The sequence below is a fragment of the Lissotriton helveticus genome, chromosome 10 (genome assembly GCF_964261635.1).
Source record: "Lissotriton helveticus chromosome 10, aLisHel1.1, whole genome shotgun sequence".
Taxonomy (NCBI): Eukaryota; Metazoa; Chordata; class Amphibia; order Caudata; family Salamandridae; genus Lissotriton; species Lissotriton helveticus.
Window position 1 is genome coordinate 230,650,476 of NC_136071.1, and position 18,456 is coordinate 230,668,931.

The 18,456-nt window shown below is 44.9% G+C and overlaps 1 protein-coding gene across 1 annotated transcript in view; it reads right to left on the reverse strand.

Moving 5' to 3' along the window:
* DRG2 (developmentally regulated GTP binding protein 2) overlaps positions 1–18,456 on the reverse strand; it is a 100,484-nt gene that overhangs the window by 22,571 nt on the left and 59,457 nt on the right. The window contains exons 7-8 of the mRNA XM_078665188.1: positions 7,890–7,980; positions 2,231–2,328 (exon numbers count right to left, since the gene is read on the reverse strand). Coding sequence (XP_078521314.1) covers positions 2,231–2,328; positions 7,890–7,980 — 189 coding nt within the window. The remainder of the gene's footprint in view (positions 1–2,230; positions 2,329–7,889; positions 7,981–18,456) is intronic.

Genomic DNA, 18,456 nt, shown 5'->3' on the forward strand with positions numbered 1-18,456 from the left:
CCAGAGTCTGACGCTTTCCACTATTCGCAGTTAGCACACTGGGTGACCCAGCCAGCCAATTTCGCCTCTATGTTTCGCCCTTTGTCAGTGTTTGAAAAATGGCTAGTCTGCAAGACAGATGACCGCAAGATCATATCTGAGTTATACGCGATTATTCTGCGCCATCCTAAGAAGCAGCGTACGAAGGCACAGGTCCGCTGGGAAATAGAGTTAGGGCGCCCATCGACGAGTAAGGAGTGGGAGCATATCTTTTACCGCGTACACCACACTGCCTCTAACACTGCGGGTACCGAATCGGCCTACAAAGTGGCCGCTTATTGGTGCTATACCCCATCGCGCATCAAGGCATGGGACACAGCGAAGTCAGGCCTCTGCTGGCGAGGGTCTGGCCACTCAGGGTCTTTGGTGCACTTATTGTGGTATTGCCCGAAGTTGGTGCGATACTGGGAGGCAGTTCTAGATGATTTAGATGGCGCGTTTCAGATTACATTTCCCCGGGCGCCTGAGCATGTGTTGTTGGGGCTTCCCCACCCTAAGTCCTTTCCCTTGCGCTCGCTGAGGGGTAGACAGATTGCATTAGCTCTTATTGCGGCAAGGCAGGTCCTTTTAGCGCAGTGGGGTTCCCCGGTAATACCAGATCCACGGGATTGGATACAAAGGCTTTGGCTCATTTTAGCTATGGAACGTCTCTCACTGGGCATGGATGGAAAGGGCAACGAATACACAAAGCTCTGGGGCCTGTTCTTACAACTTCTTTCTAAAGGCCTACGAGAAGTAACGTGCCCGAAATACCTACAAATTCTGCAACTCATTCCCTTGGAGCCTCCGGGGGCTACGAATCCTGACTGAATGGTGTTGGGGTGAGCCGGTGGGTCCTAGAGGTTGGATGAAGGAGTTTGAAGCTGGTGCGGAGCGGGGTGGGGGTGGGGGGGATGGGGGTAGGGGTTTTTGTGTCTTCTGTTTGTTTTTCTATTAAAAGTGGTGGCTAAGGCATTTGAAAGGTTGCTCTTACAGTTCAACTCTCTTACGCTGGGTCGCCCTCCGGGTTGTGGGCCCAGACGCAGTTTAATTGCCAAGAGAATACGCCCTGCCGGCAAGTTGATGTAGGCAGCTGGGCTGTGTATTATGTTGCTTCCCCACATAATAAAAATGATTGACTCTAAAAGAGCATGTGCTCCACAGAAGTGAGATTTCACATTCCCATCTTCTGAAGGCAGATTGTTTTTTAGATTTGAATTTGGAAAATACACCACCAATACGAAGTCCTTCTGTTCGGTTCCCTGAGCTCCTTTAAACTCATGGCACTGGTAATAGCTTTGTTTCAGAAGAATGGCACCTATTCTTTTATTTGTACTTAAGACAACTAGCTGCTCAAAGGTGTTAAAGAATGTGCAGATAACGATAAGCCTACTTTAAGACTGATAGGACCTGGCCTGGCAATTCGGTGCAGGGTCAAGACTGATTTGCATATGGCTGGGTCCAAACTGGAATGGCATGGCATGGCATGGTGTCACAAAAAAACTATGGATTTAGGCCCAGATCTCTGTACTGGGGAGAATGTACGGCATTGTTCTGCATTCTGTCCATCAATTGTTATTTTTGCATTTGTCACCCCAAGTGGGACGGGTATGCTTAGACGCGAGTCCCGTGCTCTCCATGCCACTGGAGTCAAGCTATCCTGGCTGATGAGGGCTGAACACCCGAAGCCGGTCCTAGGATGCTTGTTTCCAGTCCAGGGAGGACCTGTCCTGGCAGTTCGGGGTGGACTGTTCCCATTGGGAGCAGGGTCAAGACTGATTTGCATATGGCTGGGTCCAAACTGGAATGGCATGGTGAGCAAAAAAACAATAGATTTAAGCCCAGATCTCTGTACTGGGGTGAATGTATGACATTGTTCTGCACTTTGTCCATCAATTGTTCTTTTTACTTTAAGACTTGGTACAACAGATCTATCTGAATAGACTACCCTCAAGCCTTTTAAAGTCACTCGGTACTTGGGGGCAATGCTGGGCATAAAGATTCCAAAAATATTTGCTTCAGAGTGCCTTTAGCAAGAAAAAGTGTCAATACTGGGAACTCCTCCTCAGTATTCCCTGTACAGGTTGGAATAATTTCTGTGAGAATCAAAGAACACCACATCGCAATACAACGTGATCTATAATGAAAATGTCTGACATCGTTAAAATGAGTAAAAGGTGAGGTTAAAGTCCCTCCTCCAAGTGATACCCACATATAAGCAAGGCATGTAGACCCGGTTTCCTACAATCACATCAATAAAATCATCAGGGGTTGCATCTTCTCGAAACAGGATTTCAGCATTGAAGATTTCTAAGTTATGTACTGTTAAGGAGTCTGTATCACATATGTCATGGACACACAGCAATTTACATTTCACAGCATGGTCACCACTGTCCTTTGAATCCAGCCACATTCTTGCTTAACACACATATGGCATACAACTGACTTCCGAAGTCAGTGCATTAGGACAGAGGAATGTGCAATTGGTAAACAACTAGAAAATACTCAAAAATTCCGCTAATGCAAAGAATCCAAAAGGTAGTAGTTAAATTCATGTGTATTATTTCTATCAAATCTAAATGAAACTTATCTAGAAAGCCCATGCTTTTAATCCCGTGAAAACCTAATTGTGGTTTTTGTTGCCATGTTGAGCTCTCACCATAACTACACAGATAAACTATATGCTGCCCCACTAATTCAAGCAACTATATAGAGATCAGAATGCCCCTGAAAGACTTTTCTCTGGATTTAAGACATTCCCCCAATTCTCTTCTTCCCTAAAATGGATTTACTAGCTATGCAAGGCAGTGTCACTCTTAAGATTACCAGCCTCACATACAAATGCTCAAACAGGTAATCCTCGATCTACCTCCAGAAGAAGTCAAGCAACTCAACCCTTACACAACCGGTCAGCATTACTTTCCCAATACAGAGGAAGAAGGAAGAGAGGCTATTCCTTAACCATTCCTTGCCTTTGAAATTATATTCCTCTAGGCATTCACCAATCAGCAGTGTCAAATAAAGAGGGGCAAGCTAAACATAACCCTCTTTGTTGTCTGAAATTTTGATTAGAACTCTTCCCCTAAATGTATGAACTTTTGAATAGTGTGATAGAAGCCACGTATATACATTCCAACACTATACACTGTCACACACCATGCCTGTATATGGGCCTATACTCTAAATTGTACAATGTGCACTATAGATTGTGGATGATTATATGTAGGTTACATGCAATTGCAAACTCTCCTTATATGTTATATGTTATATGAGGATCGGCCTCAACAAATCCCTGTAAACAAGATTCCTTCAATGTTGTGGCAATAACAATTAAGCTGTGCAGTGTGCACTTCACAAAAATATTTTTAAGTATTCCTGTCCTGTGCCTTAGTTGAAGGGAGTCATCATGGGAGGGAAGTCATAATTGCAGTAGAATCACATACTGGAAATGCCAGCACATCTTGGCAAGGTGGTGCAATGAAGAAAATTAAAAAATATTCTGCTGTATACATGTGCTAACCAGAAGCTTGCATATTACATGACAAGCATTTGCAATGCAATAGGTCTCGCATTTACTAGAGTTTGAGCTATTGGCATTGTAAATGACAATGCCTTTTATTTACTTGTTGATTTTTAAAACATAAATAAAAAGTATGTTTATTTACAATGCCAAAAGCTTAAACTTTCACAAATGAGAGACCTATTGCATTGCAAATGCTTGTTTGACTGGGAAATGGTAATACACTTCCAAGCACTGTCTTACTGGAGAGGTCAAAGTTTCAAATAGTAGCACCCTAAACTTTGTAATTTTTACCCATTACACATTCCCCTCCGAAGGTTCCAGGCTCTATGGATAAGTGGACAGTTTTCCAACAGAATATCTACTACGCTACTGAGTACTGTGGAGTCAGAATGTTGTGAAAGTAAGTTTATATACTCCACATGTATGTACATTAATGATATATATATATTTATTTATTTATTTTCAGGGTAGGTAGATTTGGAGTTAAGAATTGCACACCTATCCTTACCTGTACTCCCTTATCGTCTCGATATTTTGGTATTCAATGTTTTTGACACAATATTTTTGCCTTCGGTATACTGTCACACAACCTGCTGCCTGTGGTTGCCAGTGGTTGCAATTATAGTAGCCTGTTTAAATCCTTGTGGGTCCACTGAGCCTTTCATCCTTCGGAGATCGATAAAAGAAGTACCATTCAGTAGTAACCATAAACATCTGTTAGACAGCGCCAAGATGCCCCAAGGAGTAAACGCGTGCGTACAATTACACGCTATGTTATATTTAGCTTTTACTCCGATAATTTGAGGTGCTTTTTAGTTGTGTTAAAATGATGGCCTTTCTAGTAAATTAGTTAATGAAACACTAAGTGGACATTAATTTAAGCAGAAGTCTGTGTATGTAAAAACTGGACTCTACTCTTTATCTGAATGCATCACTCGTACTGTAAATTGGAGCGACCAGAGAAATAAGCAGTAAGGTTAAAAGGACATTTCACGAACAGGGATACAGAGAGACAGGTGGGAGCCTAGATTTCACAGTTTCAAACAGTTTCATTCATACGAAGCTTACAATGCCAACGGATGCGGTGCCACAGAATGGCTGGTCATTGACTCCTTGCCGGTACCTGCCAACGAGAGCAGCACATACAATCACCCATATCTCCTCTCCTGTGGGTGCTGACGTCTCGGATAAAGTTCGCTCGAGAGGCCAGAGTCCCAGGTGCATAAGAATGACACCAGAACCCATATGTGATCACCAATGTGGAGAAACCACTCTAACCCCACTAGTATGCCCGTGCCGGTCCTAACTGATTGGGGGGGGTGGGTGTATGTTGTAGTCATGCGCATCATCAGTGGAAATTGTGTTTCAGGGATTGCTTTCCTCGGTTGCCCTGGCAAGCTTTGTGGGAGGGGTTCACGCTGCTGACTCATCGTATGCTGGGGAGGATGGAGTTCAGCACATATTGACAACAACCCAAATCGTTTTTGGCATTTACAGGAGATTTGGAGCAGGGCATTAGGGCAGACACGTGCCATTTTCCTGACATTCCGTGCAGGAAACGTGCACCCTTAGCAAAGGCCCCCAGTAATGCAGCGAGGCAGCTGTTGTAGCCAAAACGACGAGAGGAGATCTCCACAGGGTTTGCATATTTTAATGGTTTCCCGCTACAGTACACATTCTCTGTGAGGCAGCTTGCTGTTGTTCCTGTAGCTGAATCATATGCTTCTGTTCATGCCCTGGTTGCATCCATACACAGGGGATCCTTCCCAAGCTGTCTGCGATCCTGAGCACAAGTCCTATAATAAGCCGTGGCCGTGGAATGTCCGGGTCCTTGAAGGGGAGGGACGGAAAGTGAAAGTGCGCAATGCGTGCGCTGCCGCCGGTTTCTCTGCTGAAGGGAGACAGAAGGTGGCAAGCGCGGACAGGAGATGTGCATGCGTACGGAGTGCACATCTCCTGTCCGGGCACGTGCCACCTCCTGTCTCCCTTCCAGCACTAAAGCGGCAACAATAGTCTCGCTAGCGAAACAGCGTAGCGGGACCTAAAAAGGAACAGGAGGGAAAAAGGTGAGGATTGAAACAAATATAGAAATGGAAAGAAGAATCAAAGAACAAGGAGTATAAAGAAAGAAAGTATAAGAATAATAATGCATAATAAAACAAAAGTGGAAAAACGAATAGCAAGAAAGAGAAATAGAACAAGTGACCTGCATCGAACTCTTGCACACCTACATGCCTCACTCCAGCTCCGACCCCCAGGGCCTCATATAATCCACTGAACCACCAACACGAGAAAGCATGCTCAATTCCTACAGCGTGCTTGTATCTGCCCAAAGATTTCCTCAATCCTGAGCACCCATCCATTTCACAGAACCCAACCCAAATGTTACAAAAGGGCTCCCCTTTGACATGATTACAGAGCATTACCCACATTTCAAAAAGAAGACTGCGCTGACGCCATTACCGATATGCAGCGTTGGAAGTAAAAACAAGGAGGGTGGGGGGAAATAATGTGAGGAGGGAGAAAGACTTGTTTATAGAGGAGGATGCTCTTCTCGATTGTTCCTGTGTTGGGTAAGCGGCGCGCACGAATGAAGAAAAAAAGTTAACGAGCGCCATGCCGTGAGCGTGCACATCACCGTATCCTACGACTCGCGCCTGTGGTGTACAGGGAGCCCTAGCGCCAGAGAGGTAGTGCGGGGGCTGAAGTCCCGGGTCCCAGGAGGGGGCCCGGGTGAAGATCGGTCGTGAGCAGTGCGGGGCTCCCATGACTGAGGAGAGAGCCCTGCATCGTGCTACAAGAAGTATACAGGAGCTGGAGTGCTCCGGAATTGCGCTGCAGCCAGCCGTCTTTAAGGAGGATTCCCCCATACCGGGTGAGTGGGGGTTCTCCATTTGTTCAGTGGTTGTGCCGATGAAGGCACAGTGTACATGTTTATTTACTGAGCGGACCCGCCGTTGCGGGCAGCTCCAACGATGGGGAAAGTTTATGGGAAAAGTGTATTTAAAAGCATGATGGGGAAAGTGAATTTAAAAGCATGATGGGGAAAGTGTATTTAAAAGCGCCTTTTGGGGGCCACAATGTTGAACTGAGTGCGCGTGCGCATAAGAACAAAAGTGAAACTCACATTGCTGCGGCTTGCGACCACAGTAGGGAGAAGGGGAGATGTGCACACTGCGTGCCTGTACGTTCGCGTCCACAGACCAGAAACGCCGCGCGTGCCCCGGTCTGTCTCCCTTGAGAGGCATCTCGACGACAATAGGTCTCGAGAGCGAGACCTAATAAAAATGTAAACATCATCTACAATGGTTAGGTTTTTAATTTAACAGATCAAAACAGGTGCTTCCCGGCAGGCATGGCTACTTATAACATATATAGAAACCTCTTATTCTCTTATGCACACCAAAGGAAAATGATGGTTGTTACTAGAGCAAAGAAAAGATATTATTGGCATTGAATTACTGTAACCTGAATACTTAGTTTAACCACAAACTAATATATATATTTAAAAAGGGTTATGACTATAAAGAAAAAAAGAATTGGCAAAGTAAAGTATTAGCCTATCTGCTCTGGCACTAAATTATACTTCTTTTTAGGCAGATGTGAATATGTGATGGGGCAAATTGTTTCCACTCGTAACACAAGCTAGCCAATGACGGAAATAGGTTTTTCAATTGTGCAATGGTGTATTGCTATGTTGGCAGCAAAATGTGTATGAGAGTTGAACGGATGAAGAGAATAGAACCAAAGCCCTTCTATGTGTATGTATATATTTTTTAATTGACAAATTATTTTAACTATACAAGCCTAGAGAAACAACCTAAACTGTTTCCACACATGACCTAAAAACTCAGTGAAAACTGCCATAATGTACAGTCATTGTGGGAGGTACTGAAGACTCCTCGTTTTGCCCACAGTCTAAATGTAGCGAGTCCTTAGATGTGACTTATGGGTTTTAAGTGTTCTAGATATAAACAATGAAACTGGAGCCGCCACAATTTCACCCACACTTCCGCCTTCATTATAAAAAATATTTTACAAAGCTTTTGTAGGTTGCAAAACAAAATACATTTGGGGATTGAATGGAGGATAACAGAGGTATCACAAAATTATATTTTTTGACAACTAGAATTAGTAAACTTGTGGGATAAAATGACAGTACTCCTCAAGAATGCACCTAAAAAAGAAAAACCTATATCAATAGGTAATTTTACTAGCCTTTGTGACACAAGAGATGTTAAAATGAGAGGGAAAGACAACATAAAAAGTAAGACATTTTAAAGCAATTACAAAATTTTGCTTAGCACTCTTGATACATTCTGTGTACAGATGCACGAGGAAAGGATACTGTATTCATGGAGGATGAGTTGGACCAACTTTTCAGAGCACTGCGTCAGAGGAACTGTTGAATTGAAGGACATACCGCCACCTTTCTTTGGCTGCAAAATGAAGAGGAACATTAATTATTTGAATGGTTATTGCTCCATATGTGACAGTCAGCCAGTAAAATAGATTTTCTATAAATAATAATCATAATCAAAATGTCTTTATTCGGTTAAAATAAATTAACCATAAAAGATCCATAAAATACGTATACATAACCAATAAAATGCTTCAGAATATCTGTAGCTCCAGCTACTACATTCCACAATACCATAAAATACACCGAGCATCAAAATTAAAACAATAGATCAACATCAACAAAGAGTACATAAACATTTTCTAAACATAGGGCCTGATTATGATGTTGTATAGACTACCACTGACAGGACATCGGTGGCGATCCGTCTGACATCCAGGGCCGCAATCCGAATGCTGGATTACAATGACTGCGGTATCCACATATAGAAGTGAGGTGTATAGGCAGATTCTAAATTTAGCTAAAAACCAACCCGGACGCACCCTTCGCCGGACACAAAAAGTGTCCGTACACAAGCAGACATTATTGTAACAGAGGACTGCTGACATTTTAATGTGCAAATCGTTCAGAAAATACCCTAAATCAGGGTTCATGCCACGGGACGACATGATGTTCCACGATTTCGCCCTCTTAACCAGGTCGAAGGCTGATGTAATGTCCATGAAATCCAATGACCTTCACAACAGTGTTGATCAACGAGATGGGGGAGTTCTTTGCATCCTTTTTAAAGATCGGCATAATGATAGGGTTGGACCAAGATGGAGGTAGATCAACCCTTACAGCAGCATTAATAGTCTGCATAAGCAAAGGGGCACGCAAATCGGGTTTACTGATATACAGATCATGGGGGATGCCATCTGCACCCAGGGCTATGCCTTTTGACAACCACAAAATAGTGGCATTCACTTCCTCCAGCAAGAAAACCAGGTTAGAGCAACTTAGGAGCTGAGGTGACACTCCAGTGTTCTAAATGTCGGGCATTGCTTTATAAATACCTTGAAAGCTCCTCAACCAGCGATCAGGGGAAATGTGTGAACAAACCAAAACACTATCAGAAACAGTGAAAACCTGGTGACTGATTAATAGCACTAAATGTTGAGACATTATTAGACAGCTGGCTTGTAAAAGTCGTTCCCACACCTCATTCCTTAAAAATTTCTTTAGCCTTTGAAGCCTTATTTTATAGCTCAGCGAAAGGAAGCTATTAAGTCTTTATCCCTAGGGCATGAACTAAGGGCCTTCTTTACATTTCAATGGGCTTTAGAACAGTGTTTTTCAAACCACCACTTGAGGTAGAGAATTCTGATCACAAACTGACAAAAGATCAAAAACTTTCTTAGCAATTGTGTCAAAGGCGCCCAAAATATCATGATCACGCAAATCTTCTGTCAAAGAAAATGTAAGATCTCGAGCACAGCTGTTAAACATTTCCACTTTGAAAGCTGCGGTAATGACCCCTGATCACCGTAGCTGCCAACCCTGGTGGGTCAACTTTAACCCCGTTACTAAAGACCCTATGAAGGTCGCCAGCTAGAGAGGATTCTCATCTCGAATGAGAGATATACAGGGTTTGTGGTCACTGAACCCTTTGGATTTTATCTTGATGTTGTTAATTGAACAAACAATGAAACTGAAAGAAAAATAAAGTCAATGACTGAGGAGCCGCCAAGCACTGTGAATGGGGGTCGTAAGGAAACAATCAGACCAAGCACTAATTTCTCCAAAGAGCATATTTAGCGGTGTTCATACAACACAGAGTTCCGAAAATTTCCAAATGTGGTATGTTCCAAATGAAAGGACGCATTAAATGTACACCTAGATCTTGCCTTAATAGAAGGTAATGCCCACACACAGGAAAGGATTTTAAATTAGCATAATAACGAACCAACATGATGTTTCACAGCTCTCCTCAGGGTGTTCTAACAGTGTTCATTATGAGTGAAGACGCTAGGCATCAATCTATGCAGGATTAGCATTATAAAAAATTTGCAACATTCATTTAGACCAATTAGAAAAGATAATTAGTACAACATGAACAAAAGGGGACACCATATGAAACTCCTTGAAGTGACACACAAGAGAGTGATATCAATGTTAACATCCCTCATTTATATCTACCAGAAAGAGAAGGAAACGCAGGCAGGGAAAAATAGATTCAATCATCTAAATGGAAAGTATTAGACACGTCCTAAGTTTATGGCAAACAGATCACTTCGAAATGGTCTAATAAACAAGATCAATGATTTGTCATGTTTTTACCTATTCAAGCCAGCTCGCAAATTCTAGGCTATGATGCATAATATGAACACAGTTAAGGGGCAAACTAGCCAGGGGGATCGGGGCTGACAGAGACAGGACGCGCTTGAAACAGTCAATCATTACACTCTCAAAAAATTAAGTGGTACGAATCAGTTAGAAATTGAAATGATAAACATGTACGCTTTTGAAATGGGAGCACTCTGGGGGAGTGAGGTCTGCAACAAGGGAGAATGCCCCACAGCTTGACATGGCCTATAGAAAAAGCCCAGCGGTAACAGATGGAAGTGGGGATACTATATGGCCTGGAAGCCTGCTCCAAGACCTGCGCTGCCACCTCCTTGTGGTTAAACTTGACAACCACACAGTCTCCCCAAAGTAATTCCGAACTGTCCCTACCCAACAAACTTGTCTCACCATAATATTATGGCGTCCAACGGGCCCTACCTCCTCAACATGAGTGCTTAGCGATTGAATTACCTTATTTCTCAACTTTTAATCGTTTTCTCTCACTCACTCCAATAGAAGCTGTACATTACCTAGAACAGCAACTTAAGGAATAGCACCAGATGGAAATTTTAAAACTGTATCATCAGTTGTGGCACACAGACAGCTAGATCCAAATTCTTCCTTTTTTAAACTGTGGAGCATTAGTCACATAAGCCTGACTGGCAAGAACAGAAAGAGGGGCCACCAGGAGCAGGCTCATTAGGCATTCAGGTTTAACTCAGTGAGATCGGGGGGTGTCTCTAAAGAGCGTATAGCAGCCACAATTTCAGTAGGCATCCCCATGGAGAAACACTAGGCTCCACCAGAAATATGTGGGATAGCCCCAGCTGGAGTGGCCATATACACGGAGCACTCATTTCACTTGTTTTACTCGAATGTATATGATGCATTTAAATACAGGTGATATGAATAATCCTTTTGCATCCTGTGATTTATTTGGTCTTAGCCTTTGTTTCCGTTCTTTAAAAAAAAAAAAAAAATTGGGGGGCATCATACTTTTAATATGATATTTTAGGCATTATGAAGTATGTTTCCTAATGATACTCGATAGGACATTGTTGAAGTTGAATGTCTCATACCCTAGTCAATTCAATTCAATTCATAAGCTTTATTCGATTATTCAATAAACAATCATAAAAGCACACAGAATATAAAAAGACAATCAAATTAAAATTGTTAAAAGAGAATTACAATATATTACAAGATATTGAACAGTTCAGTTGAGAGGAATACCATAGACATATCAGTAGTTGATTATATAAAAGGCAAAATTAGAATTCCAGGCTTTTTCTAATGGACACTGATTTTAAAATAAAGGTTACAGTAAAAAAAACAGGTATCCAAGGTATCAAGTGCAAATAAAAATCTCAGGGCGTTTGCAACTGTAAACACAGAATGTTTCTTAAAAAGAGGTTTGAGATAACAAATACGGAGGTGCAAATACAGGGGGCAGATTAGCATAAAGTGCATCGTGCTCTGTTTGGAGGTTCCATCGCACGGGCATGGGGATGACATAGTATTTCATCCGAGGAAAGGCCACCAGGTTATGGACTATGCCTAATCTCAGCCTTGTAAGAACATACTGATGTGACTGTTTGGTAATTACTTTTAAATACTTAGGCATGCCATAACCTTCCTCATTATTAGATTGATAAAATACATGAGTTGTTAAATGCTTACATTTATCTTGGCGCATTTTAGATTTGTTCCCCAGAAAAACACTTTTGACCTCCTGTTTAGGTATATTGATAGCACATGCGGGGTCACTAAAAACATCCAAATCAAACATTCCCTTATAAGAAGTTAAGACATATTTCAACCAGGGGATCTGGCGGACTTTGTCCAAGCGAAAACAGTCTTGTATTATTCGCCTGGTAAATACTGTTTCATCCTTGGCCCAGATTGACCTCCAAACCATAAGTGGTCTCAATCCTGTTAGGTCAGTGAGATATTCCAGCCCCACCTCTTTATGAATCAGTTCGGTAGATGCCGAGGGGGGGAGGCAAAGGAGTCTCTTAAGGAATGTATTTTCAGCTACTTGCAAGTCCCCTTGATTCCAATGTCCCCAAACTCCTGAACCGCAAAGAGCAACCGGGGCACATCTGTGCCGGTAGACATTTAACATATCAGGAATGCGACGACTACCTAATTTGGAAGCAAAACGAAAAACTCCTGAAGACCCCTTGCCCATCTTGGCCTTAATATTAAGTACCTCTGGGGCCCACGACCCATTATTGCTAAAAGTTAAACCTAGATAACAGTCATTCAATCAATCAGGAGTTTGTTAAAGCGCGACTACTCACCCGTAAGGGTCTCAAGGCGCTAGGGGTGGGGGGGGTTGGGGGGGTGCAGGTTCCATTCCATCAAGGAGGGGGTCTGTCGAAGAGCCAGGTTTTGAGGTTTCTTGCGAAGATGGGGAGCGATGTTGTCTGTCTGAGGTGGAGCGGAAGGGCGTTCCATGCTTTGGCCGCGAGGAAGGAGAAGGAGCGGCCTCCCGATCTGGTCTTTCTGGTGCGGGGGACCACAGCGTAGGAAAGCTGGGCTGATCGTAGGGTCCTTTGGGGTGCGTGGAATTTGAGTCGGCTGTTCAGGTATGCTGGTCCGGTGCCGTGGAGGGCCTTGTGTGCGTGGGTGAGCATCTTAAAGGTGATTCTCGCCTCGACGGGGAGCCAGTGGAGTGTGCGCAGGTGCTGGGAGATGTGGCAGTGTTTTGGCAGGTTGAGGACCAGTCTTGCGGCGGCGTTCTGGATGTTCTGTAGGTTGCGGATGAGGTTTTTGTTTATTCCAGCGTAGAGTGCGTTGCCGTAGTCGAGTCTGCTGGTGACCAGAGCGTGAGTGACTGTCTTTCGGTGTTCGAGGGGGATCCATTTGAAGGTCTTACGAAGGAGGCGGAGGGTGTGGAAGCAGGAAGATGAGACAGAGTTGATCTGGCGGTCCATTTTGAGCTCGGAGTCCAGGATGATTCCCAGGTTGCGTGCGTGGTCTGTGGGGGTTGGCGGGTTTCCGAGGGCGGTGGGCCACCAGGTGTCACTCCAGGCGTCGGGGTTTGGGCCCATGATGAGTACTTCTGTTTTGTTGGTGTTTAGTTGTAGGCAGCTGTTTTTCATCCATTTGGCGACGGCTTCCATGCCTTCTCGAAAGTTGCGTCTGGCGGTGTTGGGCTCGTTGGATAGGGAGAGGATGAGCTGGGTGTCGTCTGCATATGACACGATGTTGAGTCCGTAGGTTCTGACGATGGGGGCAAGTGGAGCCATGTAGACGTTGAAGAGCGTCGGGCTGAGGGAGGAGCCCTGGGGGACTCCGCAGGTGATAGGTGTGGGGTCCGAGAGGAAAGGGGGGAGTCTGACCCGCTGCGTCCTGCTGGAGAGGAAGGAGCAGATCCAGTCGAGGGCCTTGTCCTGGATTCCTGCATCGTAGAGTCTGCGTATTAGGGTGCGGTGGGAGACTGTGTCGAACGCCGCTGATAGGTCGAGGAGGATGAGGGCTACTGTTTCTCCTTTGTCCAGTAAGGTGCGGATGTCGTCTGTTGCGGCGAGGAGGGCGGTTTCCGTACTGTGGTTTTTTCTGAAGCCGGATTGGGAGGAGTCGAGGATGTTGTGTTCTTCAATGAATGTGGCGAGTTGGCTTTGTCCACAACCTCAATTCTATGATCCTTAAACTGGAATGATTCAAGTTGATTCACCTTTTTCCCGCAAGCCATAATAAAAGTTTTAGAATTATTGATTTTTAATTTCCTCCCCTTAATAAAATCATAAAAGTGATTCATTAATTTTTGCAGACCTGTCGGTGTTCTCGAGAGTAAGACAGTATCGTCAGCCTAAAGCAGTACCGGGATAGCTTGGCCCTCGACCTGAGGAGCATCAGCTTGGACCTTCCTCAAGTCGGATTCCATAGCATTTATAACAAGCATTTACAATGCAATGGTCTCGGCAATATTATAGGTAGAGCTATTGGTATTGCTCATTATTTTTTTATCTTTTTTGTATCCCTAAATAAATGGCATTGTCATTTCTATTGGCATTAGCTTATTTTTTTGCATATGTGATACCTATTGCATTAGCAGAGAGAGAGTGAGGTATTGAAATAGAGAGAGAGTGAGGTAGTGAGAGAGTGAGGTAGTGAGAGAGAGAGTGAGGTAGTGAGAGAGTGAGGTAGTGAGAGAGAGAGTGAGGTAGACAGAGAGTGAGGTAGTGAGATAGAGAGAGTGAGGTAGTGAAAGAGTGAGGTAGTGAGGGAGAGGGATGTTGTGAGGTAGTGAGATATAAGCAGAGTGTGATGTTGTGATGTAGTGAGATAGAGAGAGAGGTAGTGAAAGAGAGTGAAAATGAGTTAGTGAGATAGAAAGAGTGAGGTAGTGAGATAGAGAGTGATTGAGGTAGTGAGTTAGAGAGAGAGTGAAGTTGTGAGGTTGTAAGCTAGAGAGTGAGGTAGTGAGAGAGTGAGGTAGTGAGGTTGAGAGAGAGAAGTTGTGAGATAGTGAGGTAGTGAGATAGATAGAGTGGAGTAGTGAGGTAGAGAGAGTTATGTAGTGAGAGAGAGGTAGATAGAGAGTGAGGTAGTGAGAGACAGAGAGAGTGAGGTAGTGAAAGAGTGAGGTAGAGAGGGATGTTCCGAGGTAGTGAGATGGAAACAGTGAGTGAGTTTGTGAGGTAGAGAGAGAGGTAGTGAAAGAGTGAAAGTGACTTAGTGAGATAGAAAGAGAGAGAGTGAGGTAGTGAGATAGAGAGAGTGAGGTAGTGAGTTAGAGAGAGAGGGAAGTTGTGAGGTAGTGAGATAGAGAGTGAGTTAGTGAGAGAGTGATGTAGTGAATTTTTGAGGGAGTGAGTCGTGATATAGTGAGGTAGTGAGAGTGAGATAGAAATAGATAGAGTGAGGTAGTGAGATAGAGAGAGAGTAAAGTTGTGAGGTAGTGTGTTAGAGAGTGATGTAGTGAGAGAGTGATGTATGTAGAGATAGTGATGTAATGTGGTATTGAAAGAGTTATTTAGTGAGGTAGTGAGATTGTGATGCTGTGAGATAGAGAGTGAGTTAGTGAGAGAGAGTGAAGTAGTGAGAGAGAGAGTGAAGTAGTGAGAGATAGTGAAGTAGTGAGAGAGATAGTGAAGTAGTGAGAGAGTGAGTTAGTGAGAGAGAGAGAGAGTTAGTGAGAGAGAGAGTGAGTTAGTGAGAGAGAGAGGGAGGTAGTGTTAGGGAGAGAGAGAGTGAGGTAGTGATAGAGAGAGAGCCAACTACACACACACATACAGACCCACCCACACAGAGTCACACACACACAAAGTGCATCACCCACAGACACACATACAGAGCCACATACACACACAGAGCAGCAAGCACAGCGAGGGGGCAGGGAAACAACTCCGCTTCTCTGATCCATTTGTGACTCACCACCTTCACTTCTCCTACCACACAGCGCCTTGAGGCAGCACAGCGTTGTGCAATTGCATTCATGAATTCATGTCGCTCACAGCTCGGAGGCAAGGCTGTGAAGCGGTTTGTGGCCCTATGTTTTTCATAGCTGTCAAGGGATTGTATTACATATCTCTCACCTTCAGGCACATTACATCGTAAATGGCAAATGTGATGCTTATGGCTTCAGTACGTTCAAAAACAACGCTTCGACCATTAGTACTAGCTAGAGACGTAACTAGCTGTTTTAATAACATACGATTACTAGTGTAATTTAAGTCAAAACAGACTTAGCTGCAGGGAGCACGGCTGTAAATGTCCCCGGACCCAGTGCCAGGTTTTACATCGGTCAAGCCTATATTCCCATTTATTCGACACCTGCCCTTGCAGTTTGTGATAGAATACAACGAGTTCAGTTAGACAATACAACACAAGTCCTACGAACAACTGTGGCACCCCAGAGCCTCTATGGACTCTAATTAAGCAATGCAGGCGGTGAGCCACGGGGCTCTACATACAAAATGCCGCCTTTGCCCTGGTGGGCTTTTAAAACCAATGGCGCCTCCTCGAGCCTCTCGGGGCTCTGACAGAACTGTGGCGCCTTCTTGAGCCTCGTGGGCTCTTAGACAACAAAATGCCCCCAAGATACTGGAGCCTCGCTGGGCTCTATCTTATACTCTGCCCCCGAGCCTCTCAGACTCTCTGAAGGAGTGCCCCCTGCCCGTCTACACTCACCGGGCTCTGTGGACTCCTGCGGAGGCTCGGAGGGAGCAGCGCATCTCCTCTGCCCGGCGGCTCTTCTCTTCTCCCTTGGCTTCTCCTCTGGTGCCGCGGGTGGGGCTTTGCTGGCGGACCCAGCACTCTCCTGCCGGTAAGCCCCGGGGCTCTTCCTTGCTCCTCGGAGCCCCGGGGGGGAAGCCACCTAGACTTCCGGTTGTCCGCTAGTCCCGCCCTCGTGCTGCCTGGCTTCCGGCTGGGCAGCCAATTGCAGCGCGGCCCCTTGGGCGAGCCTCCAGGCTCCGGGCCGCGCTGCTCTCAGGATTCAGTGAATTACGGGGCAAATGAAGGCAGCACTGAGCGGGGCAATGCCGGGTGGGCACCGGCTTTCATTAGATTATACAGCGAGGTGGGCACTCGCTAGTCAAGAAACAGCGCACGGTCCCTGGCAGGGTGGGCACCTGCCAGGGGACTCAAAAACGGCAAAAAGCGGCGTGGGCAGCCGCGAACGGAAAAGTAAAGCGCTCCCAGCGCTCAATGGTCAAGCCTATATTCCCATTTATTCGACACCTGCCCTTGCAGTTTGTGATAAAATACAACGAGTTAAGTAAAATAGTGCCCTGCCGGCCACAAAGGCAAACCGAACACGAGACTGGTCAAATAACGTGCAAGGGAAGAGGAAAAGAAAAAGAGGTGGTCAAAGACAGCAACGGTGAGGCTAAAGACAGAACAAAGTGAACACAAGAGGACAGCGAGGCTCACCTTCATTGCGAACAAAACAAAATGGCGGCCGGCAAGCTCCGTCTTTTTTTCGGATTTGGGGGCGTGTTCGGTGGGCGTGGCTAGAAAGTGGAAAGAGGAACACCGAACACACCTCCAAATCCGAAAAGGACGGAGCCTATTTGGAGTGACGGCTCTCTCCTCCAATGGCTGGCCTCCATTTAGGAAGCCAGCCAATGGGAGAGAGCCAAAATTAGAGGCGGGATAAAGAGCCCCTCTAAGGAACATAAGATCTCTCTACTTCCAGTTCTGCCTTTGGCAGAACCGGATAGTACCTCGACCTAAAAAGGGAGAAGAGTAAGGGGGCCAAGAAACAACCTTGCCTAATGCCGGATTTAACCTTAATCTTCTTCGTACATTCCCCCGCTAGGCCGAAGCGAATCTGTGCTGACAACTTGTTATATAGTCTGGCTAAGAAGTGAATTATAGCAGCTGGGGATCCCATTTCGAGTAAGGTGGACCATAGGAGAGTATGATCCACCAGATCAAAAGCACTAGAGAGGTCTGCGAAGCAGAGAAATAAAGAGCCTTGCTTAGCTTTGGTATATTTCCCAATGATAAGATCTAAATTAATGCACTGCTCAATAGTCCCGAGACCCTTACGGAAACCAAATTGGGAGTCCGCAAGGATATTATTGGCTTCAGCCCATTCCTCAAGTCGTAACAGTAGGACCCTGCTCATAATTTTTAACAAAGAATCCAGAAGGGAGATAGGGCGGTAGTTCTTGGCCTCACCTCTATCGCCCTTCTTATAAATCGGCAAAACTATGGACTCACTCCATGTGGAAGGTGTATTATCACTAACGGAGGCATTAAAAACCTGGGTCAGGAGGGGGCACCAAAGCGCCGTATCGGTCTTATACAGGCCTTCCCCCCCTTGCTGGTGCGGATAGCATTATCAACTTCAGAAAGAGTAATCCCCAGAGGTTGTATAGATCCTAAGATAACAGCACTTGAACTATCATGATCCTCTCTGGCAGGATCGAAAATTCCTGTAAAATATTGGACCCAGTTGTCCTCACTAACCTGGGCTGTTAAAACTGGAAATTCCTCCTTTTGGAGGAATGGGCTGTTAACAGTACTCCAGAATAACTTACTGTCACGCAGCTCTGCCACTTTAGTCAGGTTGTCCCAAGCTTCCTCCCTAAGCTCCTGTTTTCTACGGGTTAGCTGGTTTTTGTAGCTTGCCCTGAGATGTATAACGGCTTCCCTGTTTCTAGGGTGGCTTGACAGTGCCCTCTTTAGTTCTTGTAATGAGTTTGTACAGGCTCTGTCAAACCAACCTACCGATGCCCTCTTTGATATACCCTTAGTGATGGTGAGGGAC